Genomic DNA, 13,504 nt, shown 5'->3' on the forward strand with positions numbered 1-13,504 from the left:
TAAATTTGAATATACAGGATTTCATCCGTTTCTACATTTTTGTTACCTGCATGATCAAATCTTTTAAAGAGTCCCAGGATTTCACAAGGTAGGCACCTTTACCGCCTTCCTTTTCACAAAACTGTAACCACGCTGGACCATTATCAGCTTCAAAACTCGAGATTTTATCCTTTGGGATACCAATAATCTTTTCGGTAATTTTTATGAATTTGGAAGGATTTTCTTGCGGGTTTATTAGCAGTACACCATTAGTAGATGGATGTAATATGGACAACAAGTCAGTCTCACTATCCCCTATATACCAATAGCTGCAAGAATTTCCTTCTTTATTGCAACCTGAGTCGATCTTATCTAATATTTCACCCAGTATCTTGACCTTATCAGAGCCTGTCAATAACCGACAATCAAATTCACCATTGTAGCTTTGAGAACACTTGTCACTAACTTTTTTTAGATCGTTACAAAAAATATGACTATTTTTAAGTCTTCTGTCACCAATGACTTCATGAATAAACTCTTTTGACCAATTTATAGATAAAACGTAAAAATCACTTTCAAAATTTTTGACAACTGAAGAGCAAAACGTTTTGAAACCATCTCTTAGTAAACAATCTTCGTGATTCTGATCTCTGGCGAACGTTTTCATTTGATCCAAAGAAATCGACTTAAAAATCTGTTGTTTTGTAATTTCATTTACACTATTTAACTCAACAACCCTGTTATGATTTTGATATTTTAATTCGTCCGCAAACAACTTATTGAAGTTAGACTGCGAAATTATCGTAGGTACGCCTGAAGATAACAACGGCAGTGATCTCGTTCCATTGTATTTGTATTTATGGTATCCGTCCATATATGTCTTGGTAAAATGACCCCACTCAGGTTTCAACCGCGGGTTCAGTAGATACGGTAATTTAGCAATGGTGCAGATTGTGTCAACTCTTGTGATTGTTTCATCAAAATCTGAAATAATAATGGTTTTCATATCCTCCACTGTTCGCTTCTGGTTACTGCAATTGTTAAATGCATTGGCTCGATTGTCAACATTGCTTTGTGCGAAGAAAGGTCGCTTTTAAAGAAAACGATAAGAACTAACCTCTAACTACATAATAATAAGAAAAAAGTATACAGATAAACAAGCTCAGTAGTAATACATAAAATAAAAAGTTTTGCAAATCGATTGTCCACACACTTCTATATCAATTCCAACTAAGAAAACGAAGGAACCGACTCAAACCGGTGTAAAAGCTAGGCTTTCAATCTCTGCTCCTCCAAACAAAACTAGTGCTTGATATCACATCCAATTAAATTACGTAAATAATTTTAGAGTGACACCATCGTACAAAGAGGGCATTAAGCTTATTTTTTTAATTCTTATGAAAAAAAAAATGTGAAAGAGAGTAGAAAATTTTCATAACGAATCTCTTCTATTCTTATGTACCGTTCCGCCAAATTTTTCATGAAAAAATTTGGGAAAAAGAAAAAAAAAAAAAATAGTATATAAAGTAAAAAAGATGCGCAAGCCCGGAATCGAACCGGGGGCCCAACGATGGCAACGTTGGATTTTACCACTAAACCACTTGCGCTAGTAATCTTGATACATGATTCGAGAAAAGCAACAATATTATGTATACGGAATATACTAGGAGTTCTCTTCAAGGATAGAGGAATCCTCAAAATGGAATCCATATTTCTACATACTAATATTACGATTATCCCTTCTTCTATTTTATATGTTTCATTATCCTATTACATTATCAATCCTTGCACTTCAGCTTCCTCTAACTTCGATGACAGCTTCTCATAACTTATGTCATCATCTTAACACCGTATATGATAATATATTGATAATATAACTATTAGTTGATAGACGATAGTGGATTTCTATTCCAACAAGAACATCCTTGAAAGGTCGACTATTAACATAAGAATAAGAGAGAGTGTGTGGCCGATGCTGTTGCTATAGCTCGGTCGTAGTTTAACACCACGGCATTATTCAGCTTTAAAACAATTGAATTATAAACCTGCTTTTCTTACTACGAAAAGTGTTTCCCTTTAATAAATCTATTGTACATACTTTACAGTTGATAGTACCTTCACCATAAAAATATGCAAACGCTTTTGTTATTGGGAACAGGAATACCAACCGTTCTCATGGAAAATAGCAAAGTGTAAAAGAATTTATTATCATCGAGTGATAAAGAATATCGCCAGATCTTTACGGATATATATCGCTAAAAATATTTGTCGCCAATAAAAGATATGTCTAACGCTCCCTTTGCAGGTAGTTTTTTACTGGCATCGCCTTTTTACTGCAAATTATTGAAAATTTTCGAGCGAGAAAAAGGAACGAAAAGAGATGAGCTAAATTCAAATATCAAAGTACTGTCATAAGTGCTTTCTTTATCGACAAATTACAAGCAGAAGAAACATTCACTTCACAATTAAATGTCCGAAAATCACGTTCCTGCCTGGAAAAGAATTGCTTTGAAGAGACAGACTATAAGCAGTGGTGACGAAAGTAAAGAAAAAGGCCAATCCAATCTAATAGATGATGATCCACTAAATATCACTACGCATTTATCCACTGGTAATTTGACAAAGAAAGAGAAAAAAAGAATCATTAATGGTGAGAGCAAATCCTCTACCAAAAAAGGGAAGCGTGTGTCGAAACCAGGGACGAAGAAGAAGGAAAAATTGTCAAAGGATGAAAAGAATTCGAAAAAAAATAAAATTCTTAAAGATCAATTACGTTACCTGATAGAATTTTTCAGGACAAAGTCTGAGAGCAAGTTTCCCACCGGAATCCTAGAATTGGAAAGTGTAAAAGAAAATTACGGCGACTCCCTGATCAAAGACGAGCCATCAGAGTCTGGTGTTGTTGAAGTTTGGAAATTTTCCAAGCAAAAGCAAAATTGGCTTATTAAGCATTTTTTCAACTTGGACGAAATCCCCTCAGTATATAATGATCTTTTGCTTTTATATTTCAGGGACTTACAAGGTAAATCAAAAGAAGAACTAATATCAAAATGCAAAGGAAAACTGAAGCAATGGAACGACTATGTGGAAGATCAAGAAACAAAAATAAAAGCGTTAATTGCAGAGGATAAGGCTAGCGAACCAATTAATGGTGAAGAAAAAGAAGAAGGTGAAAAAGACGGTAATGCCGAACAAGGGAAGCAAAAAGAGGTACAAGACGAGCAAGAGGAAGTACAAATGCCGAATAAAGAGCTTGTTCAAAGAAGTCTGAAATTACTAGAAATTTGGAAGAATGATGACTCGGAGCAGATAGAACTTAAGAATTTCTTCGTTGATGTTTAACATAGAGTTCAACAACGTTGTTCAGTTGTAGTATATATTTTACTGTGAAATACGCTCAAAAAGTAGCGGGATAAATCGTTTCAGGAAGTATAATTTCTTACAAAACTATAACAAGATCGTCTAAGTAACATACATAAAGAAATCACATAAATTTTTAAAATTCGAGGTCAAAAAAATCAGGTGGATACATAACTTACCTTAAGTTATCAAGATTTTCAGTACACACAATGTGATTACACTGATTTATAAAACCACCTTACGGCCTCTTATAAGTAATAACGTGGCTCATCAAAAACATGGTAGAAGTGACCCCTCTCACCTTCGCCTAAAAACTTATCTGGAAATTTCATGTCCTCATATTCCGGTTCACTCATATGACCGTATTCATACATAGAATCCGAGTGCTCTACTAACGCTTGCTCACTCAAAACTTGGAACTTACCAACTTGTAGCTCCGTATCGGTTATCGTTCCTCTTGCAACTCTAGCATATCCTGTTCTTCTCAAGCCCCTATACAAGATATACTCACACCATCTATCATCGTCAGAAGGATCAATGTCGTGCATTCCGGATGTTTCACTAACGTACGTATTGTAGTTGCCTTCACCTGGATCAACAACTAAGTAACTTAATAAAATAGCTGGGCGAGTCGTATTGCCCATGAGCTTAGCCATGTAGTTACTTTGCAGTCTTCTATCCTCTTCATCCTCTTCTTGTCCACTATGGAATACAAAGACGTCAACGAGAGTGTCATTGTACGTTTGAAGTGTGGCATGAATGGCTGGCGCAAGTTCCCCAACTGGAGAGGGCAATAAATGATGCGTAGAATTTACGATAGGGAATTTAGAAAGAAGAACACAGCCCCAGGTATGTTTATTTGGACCTGGTCCGAAATCTGCATACATATTCAAATCATGAGCTAGTTTGCTAGTTAGATCCCTGTTCCCCATGGTAATTCTTTGTGTATCTGTTTCTAGTAGACCTACCACATCTAGTTCCATATCTTTAATAAGGTTGATCATTCTGTCTTCAGATGCCCACATATCATTATCGAGACCAAAGTGGATAGTCCAAATACCAGCTGTAATCAACTGAGAATCTGGATGATAAGGCTGAGGAATTCCTGTAGGTCTAATATCATACACGAACCTAGCTGTTAGTGATAGCAGGGCCACGGCAAAGAAGAAAACATAAATGAAGAATTTTTTGCCCATAGTCACCAGTTGAATGTTAAGGTTTTTGCATGTTAAAGCACCAATAATGATAAATGTGGAAGAAAAGGCAAGAACCGTCTCAATCTTCTCCCTCAGTACCCAGCCCATTGGAACAAATGCGTATGCAACGACCCAAACATGGGCAAGGACAAAGATAATATAAACGGAGAATGATAGGACATAAACCCATATGTTTTGAACTTGGCCTAATGCAGAAAAATACGAAGGAACTAACCAAAGCATAGCGATAGCGTACAATAAACCACCGAAAATATATTTAGGCCATTGTGTAATGCTTCTAGCTGAAAGTACAGCAGTGGATATGAGAAGCAACAAACATGGAACTAATGGCTTGCCCATAAACTTCACAGAACTCAAAGAAGCAAATAACATGACCGTACAAGTTAAGGCGCCCCAAGGCCATGGCAAGGGACCGTGTGATTCATTGTAACCTTCCCATGCCCAATAAATAGTAGTAGAAGAATCCGTCAATAACTGATGAATTCCGAATAACAACGAGCCAAAACCAACAGCCAAAAATAATTTGCCAATCAACGAAGCAGATTTTGCTTGAGCATTCCTTTTCCCTTCGAAATTAATTGAATTAACATAAGGCGACAGCATGCCGAATAAAACAGTAAGCACGAGAGCTGTCTTATTATACCCACCATTACGTTCATCTAAAATGACCCAAGTTGGATTGTTGGTATAGAACCCCATTTTCAAGATCACAGATGCAACAAGACCTAACAGCCAAGTTAGAGCAAAAGAGAAACTAGTCTCCGCATTTGTGATATATCTTAGATTTTGTACAAACGTTGCAACGGTAATGGAAGTTCCCACAGCTACAGAAATCAACCTTAATTCTGGCATCTGAACAATATAGGCACCAATGGCAATAATACCTCCTAAAAGTACACCATATTGCGTGAAGGCTTCAGAAACGAACGGCAGATATAAGAAAATGGGTCCCAAATAACCCAATATTGCAGCTTCATAACCTGAGATTCCCATATACCATAGCGGGAAATGCCAAATACTACATAACAGGGACGTAACGTTCGACCAGAAAAGAAAACCGTTAAAAATATTTGTTAGTAAGTAAAAAAAAGAGTCAAACCTGAAATATGAACCAGTTGCGCTTCTAGCAACGGGTTTTTCCTTTTCAACCTTCTTTTCACCACTTTTCTGCAATTCTGAACTTTTTTCTTCTCCATAATTTATGGGACTAGAGTCTCTAATTTGGAAAAAACTGGTATTACCGGGTTTCTCATTAAAAGCGAGAACAATATCTATCTTTTTGAAATCAGCGTAAGCAAATGCATCAAATGCAATATCTAAAAGAATCAGAGACCATTCGAAATAAGCATATATAGAATATGCCCCAGCTCTCTGTTGGACGGAGTGCTGAATGTACCAGTAAATCATCGGGAACAATGTTCCAAAAAAAATTGTAGCAGTCAACCCTTTGTTCTTCGAAGTTAAAGGACTAGAATAGCGGGTAATCATTATATCCCATGGTAACGTTAAAACAATGTATGTGATCATAAATATATCATGAATATCGTGGTCATCTGTACTTGTAATGTATACCCAACCACCGCAAGAGACTGTCCGGAGTACACCGACAAGGAAGCATACCTTAGATTGGTTCAAGTAGTAGTGACCTAGTAGCAGTAAAAATCTTGGAAAAGCAGTTAGAGCTATTAAGATTTGGAAAATAGAACGTTCCGGATAGCGGTCCCCGATAGTGGCTGATACACTAGGAAACCACTCATCTGGATACGTATAATGTGCATTGGTTACAATTTTATGAAAATGTAATGAATAACCAGTGACCAAAGCTGCAAAGAAGGCGGAGAATGCACAAATAGTATGAGCTATAGGGATGATCTTCCCATTGATGATCAGCATAACTGGCGGTGGATACCTTCTGTATTCCTGGTTACTTATTCCTCGAGAAATCGGACATTAAAAGGGTGCAAATACTGTGGAGAAATTATAAGTTACCAAGTCAAAAAGCGAATGAGAATCTATTGTTGCGATTTTTTTGGTTACTACTTCTTACCCGAACTAACTTTACATAATAAAAAAGCATGAAGCGCATATTCAGGGACTCAAAAATCCCAAACTGGCACTTCTGTATATACCGATGAGCATACTTTGATTGTAAAAAACAACATTAAAAAGAACTGCAAACCTGAACCAAGAATACTTAATTTCAAAACCGAGAAATGAGGTACAACTTGTAGAAGTTCACTTAAACTTATTGAGCATACAATCTCAACAAAACTAACTGCAAAGTTTGTTGCTATAGTCATATAGTAATACTAGCAGGAAGCCATTAATCAAAAAGAAACTCCATATAAAACGTAATAAATATTATGAATAATAGTACAATATAAGAACAAAGACGAAGAAAATACATTATAACTGAAGTGCCAATATTAGAAAAAAAAAAGGTGGAATATCCTAGTGGAAAAATATCATCTATGCGGTGAAAGAATTAAATAGATACTATGGATTGTTTCGATCTATCCTTTTATCTGCTGCTTGCCTTTTTTTTTCATTCTCCTTCTTCAGTCTTTTTCCATAGGCGAGTCCACAGGGACTACAAAGTTCCCTGTTTTGGTCGGGTCCACTACGCCATTGAATTGTCCAAGTGTCTTTACATTTAGAGCATTCCTTTATCTCACCATTTGGGAGGATTGTTTGTCTCTTTTCTCTTTTAGGACGACTAGTAGTCTTTTTGCTGTATTTCTTCGTAATACTGGCAGACCGACTAGTTCCTTGTGCACAACTATGGTAGCCTTCAAGATTGTTTGCTTCTTGGCTAGTCGTACGTCTCTCGGAATTGCATGCACTAGTTACACGATTCTTTGAGGGTGTAATTTCGTTCAAAGAGCTGGTTTTGTTCTTAACAATATTTCTTGTAAGATCTCTTAGTTGTTCGGCATTCTCAATTTTTTTTTCAACATCAACAGCCCTTATTTGAGAAAAGGATACTTCAATAAATGAGCAACTTGCATAAACTCTTCCGCGTTCCTTATATGCCTTCTTTTTATCGTTTGACTTCCAGTCATCAATTTCTCTATTTAATAATAACGTTTTCTCCATATCTGACTTTTTAACTACTCTAGTTAAGAAGGAACTTCCAGAGTTGTCATAATTATTATATCGCATACTAGCAATAGTAAATGTCTGGTTATTTACCTAGCAACCTCTTAACAAAGCGATAACAATGAAACAGCAATATAAGTCTATTTAATTGACAACATCATTGATAAAAGTTTGAACAAGCGTCTAAAAGTCGAAGAAGTTCATTTCAAAGTTTTGTGTATCGAGCTTGATGATACTTATTTAGGGATCCGCTCTAGTTTACTGTGATACAACTGAAAAACATTACAAAGCTATCGCGCCTGCATTCTCATATTAGTGGCGTATGTTTGTGTCACATTCGATACTTCTACATAATACAATGACTGAACCCTTACCGCTGGCACAGGAATACCGCGCCGCGAAAGCAGGGTCTAGGAGAAACAATAGAATTCTTGGCGATGAGAGAGGGGAAGGCTTTAATAAAAAAAAATAGCGCTTATCCGATTCTGTTGGAATAAGTGGCTATCAATATTTACATGTTGATATGGTAGTAAGGATATAAATGCTTATATTGAATATTTGGAATAAGCATCAACTATCACTTATTGAAAAGGACTCGAACAAAAAAATATGAAATGTCGAAAGCCACATCACTGAGAAGTTGTTGGATTGAAGCTCTAAAATGTCATCTTTTAGTAGTATTCGTGTTACTAGTATATTATCACATGCGGTGTAAAAAGATGACGTAAAGATTGAGAAACAGTCATCAACTGTTATGGAAGCTGAAATGCAAATATTGATAATGTAATAGGATAATGAAACGTATAAAATGAAAAAGAATAATAAAATATTATTATGTAGAAATACCGATTCCATTTTGAGAATTCCTATATCCTTGAGAAGAACTTCTAGTATATTCTGTATACATAATATTACTGCCTTTATCAACAATGGAATGCCAAAAATTATCAAAATATCACCCAATATTCAATTTTATTGTTGTGAAGACATCAAGCCCTAGATATATATCATAGTAGGATAAAATAGTAGAATAAAACTATTCATATATCTACGTGAAAGCATCAGAGATTGTAATGTTGAGCGCCGTGGCGCAGTGGAAGCGCGCAGGGCTCATAACCCTGATGTCCTCGGATCGAAACCGAGCGGCGCTATTAAATTTTTTGAACTGTCCATTAATAATAATGGAACTGACGTCGTCAATTACCGGTAGCTTTTTTGCCCACATTTTTAATCATCTTTTAAGTATTTGAGTATTTGTTGTTCACTAGAGTTTTACTAATTAAGGTTCTGAGAAAATAAAGATATGCATTTAGAAAAGTCGGTTCTACACCGCAAATTTCTTTATTACAGAAACATTTTATACAAAGAGGATACATAGTTATTGGAAAGAAAATCAATTATCTTTTTGTTGGGTAGTATGAATATTACTTGTACATTATCATATACAATATAAAAAGATGTCATAGAGTTGTGAAATATTTATTATATTTAATAAAAGCTGAAGCGCAATGATTGAAAACGTTTTAGGATGATTAATGATAAAGTACAAAATGAGGAGAAGAAATAATAATAACATAAAGTGGAAATACCGGTTATCTTTTAAGGATATTATAACCTGGAGGAAAACTTCCTGGGTTCTCTGTATATTCAACACTTTTCCGTTATCAAAAATAGAATCCCAACAGTATCCCCATTTTCGTCAATATCTCCATAACGACAAGGTCTTCTAGATACCATATAATGACAATAACCAAGCCCACCATTTAGGTGGATTTTTTGTGTGGTTTTGAAATTAAAACATTTTTAGAGGAAAATTGTGATCACAGAATTTCACATTCCCAGTTACTTTAATAATATTCATAGTTAGAGATGAAGAGGTACTATTAATATGAAGGTTAAGTATGAATCTTCTCATGCTTCTATAAGCGAGGGATATAAAACATCGCCAACTGTTTCATCTTATTTATTATCAATATTATGTGTGTTTGGAGCTTACTATACAGTTAATGTGATAATTAATATAACTCTTGTATAACTACCATATCAATGTTCAATTAATAGATCTTAAATCGGTTTCATTACTACCTGAACTGCATGTATGAAATTTCCTTCCACATTAGGCACATTCACATGTAATACGAGATGTACATCTATATGTGATATTAGCATTTACACAGCAATCCTATATCACTATTAATGGCCACTTGTTCCAAAAAGTATATATTATGAAGCGTATTATTATTTTATACTCAGATAGCTGGTGCGATACGTTCGCAGATTTTGAGCGCAATGCAATGAGTATGACGGAAAGGTTCACTCATAATTTCAATAACTCAAGTTGTTTGAATTTAAAATACATTCCCCGTTAGATAAGCTATAAACATTGTTACTTGCGCTTGCGGCACATGTAATGTAGTTTCTTTCTTTTTCCAAGAAAAAAGAAAGCCCTGTAGGGGGCTCGAACCCCTAACCTTATGATTAAGAGTCATACGCGCTACCGATTGCGCCAACAAGGCTCTTTAATTATGAAAAATTACGTTTAATAAGTGACTTAAAAATATAAATACTGTTACTAAAATGTGAACTAAAACCTCAATATTATTTTCTGATCACTTGATGAATAGCTGGTAATTGTTGGATTCCATTGTTGGTAAAGGCTATAATTTTACGTATATAGAATTGTTGGAATAAAAATCCACTATCGTCTATCAACTATAGTTATATTATCAATATATTATCATATACGGTGTTAAGATGATGACATAAGTTATGAGAAGCTGTCATCGAAGTTAGAGGAAGCTGAAGTGCAAGGATTGATAATGTAATAGGATAATGAAACATATAAAACGGAATGAGGAATAATCGTAATATTAGTATGTAGAAATATAGATTCCATTTTGAGGATTCCTATATCCTCGAGGAGAACTTCTAGTATATTCTGTATACATAATATTACTGCCTTTATCAATAATGGAATCCCAACAACTATCTGAAAATTCACGTGATTCTCATGTGAGTACATCAGAAAACAACCACCTAACAACCGTGTTTGAATGTTGATCTGAAAACAAAAATTAATCTCTCGTACTTATTATGGATATTGTATTTTCTCAAAATTCCAAATGATTTTCTTGTTAGATGGTATTCACGGTCATCGGAATCTCAGTTCAATATCACCAATTTGCTTATAAGGTTTATGCAAGATAACATGTTTGGTCTTGTTCCCAAGTATAACTTAAGAAAAAAAAATTACAATCCAAGAAAGGTAATACAGAATTCATAGCAATAATGGGGTCCATTTTCAATAGATAATGTACCTGGAAGAAAAGGGCTGACTAGGAAACAAAAAGAAAAACAAAACTATGATACTCCATCAAACATAGGGAAATTTACTCGAATATGAAAAGTACAAATCTGTCAAAAGCACATCGTATATTGTCTTGGTTCCGCTTTTATTCAGAAGAATTACTGAAATGAAGAGGAATGACGTAATAAACAAACAACGATTCTGATATCAGAAAGACATCTTGAATATTCCTATGTAGTAATTAACTATCCCAGTACTTACAAACATAACTTGACGATGCACGCTACGATTTTTGTGTGTTTAAACTTTTGTTGGTTGGGACTCAAGAAGATCTTCTCTGAGATAATTGTAATTAAATGTACTTTAGGAGTGTTCATGTATAATTTGCCTCTGCAAAAACTTAATAATGTATTTTAAAACTTGCATGTTGCTCTGTGAATCTGAATGTATGATAATGCTACGATTACTCTAGGGAACTTCCTTTTTACATTTAAAATTTCCGAGATCCTCAGCTGACAAATAAATGTCATATCAAGACAATAAACGGTAGTGCTAAAGTAATTGCATATTAAACAGGCGCGACTAAAGCTTTCATCCCTTCTATTATTGCATAACCTGGCTATACATGAAAACACTTCTCACATTTGATTTAAGAAGTTTACTGTTCTAAGAAAATAAAGAACGTGATAATGATGAATGAAGAGGATTCTACAGAAACGAAAAGCCTAGTCATAACTAATGGCATGTTTATCATAGACGACATCGAGCGTAGTAAATATAATATTCACTATAAGAATGTCCCAGGAGGCGGAGGGACTTTTGCCATTTTGGGTGCATGCATAATATCTTCCGGCAATGTCACATCCAAAGGTTTGAAGTGGATAGTGGACAGAGGCTCTGACTTTCCAAAGGAAGTTATAAGGGAAATAGACTCATGGGGTACTGATGTGAGGTTTCGAGATGACTTTAGCAGATTAACTACCAAAGGGTTGAATTATTACGAGGGAAGTGATGATTTGAGAAAGTTCAAGTTTTTGACGCCGAAGAAGCAGATTAACGTCGATGACTGGATTTCCACATTTGGGCAGAAGATAATTGATGAAATGCATGCGTTTCATTTGCTATGTTCTGGGTCTAGATGCTTAGACATAATAAACGATCTGCTACGGGTGAAAAGTTCAAAGGGCACAAAACCAATCGTGATTTGGGAGCCATTCCCAGATCTTTGCGACTTTGATCATCAAAATGACATTAAAAGTGTAATGCAGAGGAACGATGTTACGGTAATATTATCTCCAAATGCCGAAGAATCAAGTCGCTTATTTGGTTTAAGTAGCAAGGAACCGACTAGTTTGGAAGAATGTCTAGCATTAGCGCATCGTTTCGATGATTTCATGGATGAAAACAATATGTGTATTCTACGATGCGGTGCCCTCGGAAGCATATCGGTAAGTGAGAAGTTTAAGAACGGACGAACCTATGACCATTTCCCCGCCTACCATTTCAAAACTCAGTCTAAAGTACTAGATCCTACTGGCGGGGGAAACTCGTTCCTTGGCGGCTTTGCAGTTTCTTATGCCCTAACGAAAAGCTTAGATATTGCTAGTATATGTGGGAACATCGCTGCAGGCGCAATAATTGAACAATTCGGAATACCGAGGTACGATCCAATTGCTAAAACCTGGAACGGAATCACATTCTTGGATAGACTGAAATTTTACCTTTCACAGTCCGGTCTTCAATATAATATAAACGATCTTTACAAAAGTCTAACACGATGATCATATCAGCTTGTTCATTGCTCTTATTTTTCTGCAAAAATATACATATATATATATAAGTAAGTGTTATATACTACTTGAGATTAGGCGTTGTAACAAGATTCAAAAAATTCGAACTCGAACTGTGAAACCTTCACAAATATGCTTTCCACTTCTTCGACGGGAAACTTGTCAACTTCAGCCTTTAGAAATTCACACCAAGTTTGAAAATGCTCACCATCATGTAAATCAATCCATTTTTGATATTTCCAATGCAACCCTGGGGCTCTAGGAGTATCACGAGCCCATCTCCAATAGAGTTCCTCAGCAACCCATAAGCTGGTTACTAAGGATGGCCATGTAATTGAGGCGTCCTTTCTCAGCTCATCTAAGAAATTAATATACGCATCAACGCCGGGGATCGCTTTATTGTCAAAATTATCTCTTTCTTCCTTGGTGAGGGATGGTGCCAATAATTCTAAGCAGTCATGAAAGTATGAGTTTTCATCATTAGAAAAAAATCCAATCTTTTTGGCTAAGGTTATTAAAGCGTGAGTAGTTGGTGCTAAAGAAGTCGTCTTACATATCAACCTTAAGCTAGTTTCAAAAAATTGCAGATCTTGTGATAAATAGATGTACAAACTACGGTCCTTCAATGTTCCGGCACATAGTTCCTTAGCGAATTTATGTTCTGTGGTTTTCCTAACAAGGGCGTCGTACTTTTGTATTAACTTATCAGTGGTACAGCTCATTGTTCTTCCTTGCAGATATTGTTGATATTG

The 13,504-nt window shown here is 35.5% G+C and overlaps 6 protein-coding genes and 4 non-coding genes across 10 annotated transcripts, besides 5 other annotated features; 3 read left to right on the forward strand and 7 right to left on the reverse strand.

Annotated features, from left to right (window-relative positions):
- Positions 1-31: 31 nt before the first annotated feature.
- CTO1 (Cto1p) lies at positions 32-985 on the reverse strand (the record flags this gene model as incomplete). The annotated part of the gene is made up of 1 exon (NM_001178728.1): positions 32-985. The coding sequence occupies one exon, from the start codon at positions 983-985 to the stop codon at positions 32-34; it is 954 nt and encodes a 317-aa protein (NP_009941.2).
- Positions 986-1,178: 193 nt separating this feature from the next.
- SNR33 lies at positions 1,179-1,361 on the reverse strand. The gene has a single exon (NR_132156.1). It is a non-coding gene; the product is annotated as an SNR33 (small nucleolar RNA).
- A 154-nt stretch (positions 1,362-1,515) lies between these two features.
- On the reverse strand, positions 1,516-1,586 carry SUF16. Its single transcript has one exon. It is a non-coding gene; the product is annotated as a tRNA-Gly (tRNA).
- Positions 1,573-1,895: a long terminal repeat (Ty1 LTR).
- Positions 1,896-2,448: 553 nt separating this feature from the next.
- Positions 2,449-3,321, forward strand: RBP95 (RNA-binding ribosome assembly factor RBP95; the record flags this gene model as incomplete). The annotated part of the gene is made up of 1 exon (NM_001178729.1): positions 2,449-3,321. One exon carries the CDS (start codon positions 2,449-2,451, stop codon positions 3,319-3,321), a length of 873 nt encoding a protein of 290 aa, NP_009942.2.
- Positions 3,322-3,587: 266 nt separating this feature from the next.
- Positions 3,588-6,449, reverse strand: CWH43 (Cwh43p; the record flags this gene model as incomplete). The annotated part of the gene is made up of 1 exon (NM_001178730.1): positions 3,588-6,449. One exon carries the CDS (start codon positions 6,447-6,449, stop codon positions 3,588-3,590), a length of 2,862 nt encoding a protein of 953 aa, NP_009943.2.
- A 603-nt stretch (positions 6,450-7,052) lies between these two features.
- On the reverse strand, positions 7,053-7,718 carry SRD1 (Srd1p; the record flags this gene model as incomplete). Its single annotated transcript, NM_001178731.1, has 1 exon — positions 7,053-7,718. The coding sequence occupies one exon, from the start codon at positions 7,716-7,718 to the stop codon at positions 7,053-7,055; it is 666 nt and encodes a 221-aa protein (NP_009944.2).
- A 578-nt stretch (positions 7,719-8,296) lies between these two features.
- Positions 8,297-8,624: a long terminal repeat (Ty1 LTR).
- A 110-nt stretch (positions 8,625-8,734) lies between these two features.
- On the forward strand, positions 8,735-8,806 carry YNCC0008W. Its single transcript has one exon. It is a non-coding gene; the product is annotated as a tRNA-Met (tRNA).
- Positions 8,807-9,034: 228 nt separating this feature from the next.
- Positions 9,035-9,366: a long terminal repeat (Ty1 LTR).
- Positions 9,367-9,509: 143 nt separating this feature from the next.
- Positions 9,510-9,870: a long terminal repeat (Ty4 LTR).
- Positions 9,871-10,098: 228 nt separating this feature from the next.
- YNCC0009C lies at positions 10,099-10,171 on the reverse strand. Its single transcript has one exon. It is a non-coding gene; the product is annotated as a tRNA-Lys (tRNA).
- Positions 10,172-10,335: 164 nt separating this feature from the next.
- Positions 10,336-10,666: a long terminal repeat (Ty1 LTR).
- Positions 10,667-11,651: 985 nt separating this feature from the next.
- MAK32 (Mak32p) lies at positions 11,652-12,743 on the forward strand (the record flags this gene model as incomplete). The annotated part of the gene is made up of 1 exon (NM_001178732.1): positions 11,652-12,743. The coding sequence occupies one exon, from the start codon at positions 11,652-11,654 to the stop codon at positions 12,741-12,743; it is 1,092 nt and encodes a 363-aa protein (NP_009946.1).
- An 83-nt stretch (positions 12,744-12,826) lies between these two features.
- On the reverse strand, positions 12,827-13,474 carry PET18 (Pet18p; the record flags this gene model as incomplete). The annotated part of the gene is made up of 1 exon (NM_001178733.1): positions 12,827-13,474. The coding sequence occupies one exon, from the start codon at positions 13,472-13,474 to the stop codon at positions 12,827-12,829; it is 648 nt and encodes a 215-aa protein (NP_009947.1).
- Positions 13,475-13,504: the final 30 nt, after the last annotated feature.

Source organism: Saccharomyces cerevisiae, chromosome III (genome assembly GCF_000146045.2).
Source record: "Saccharomyces cerevisiae S288C chromosome III, complete sequence".
Classification (NCBI taxonomy): Eukaryota; Fungi; Ascomycota; class Saccharomycetes; order Saccharomycetales; family Saccharomycetaceae; genus Saccharomyces; species Saccharomyces cerevisiae.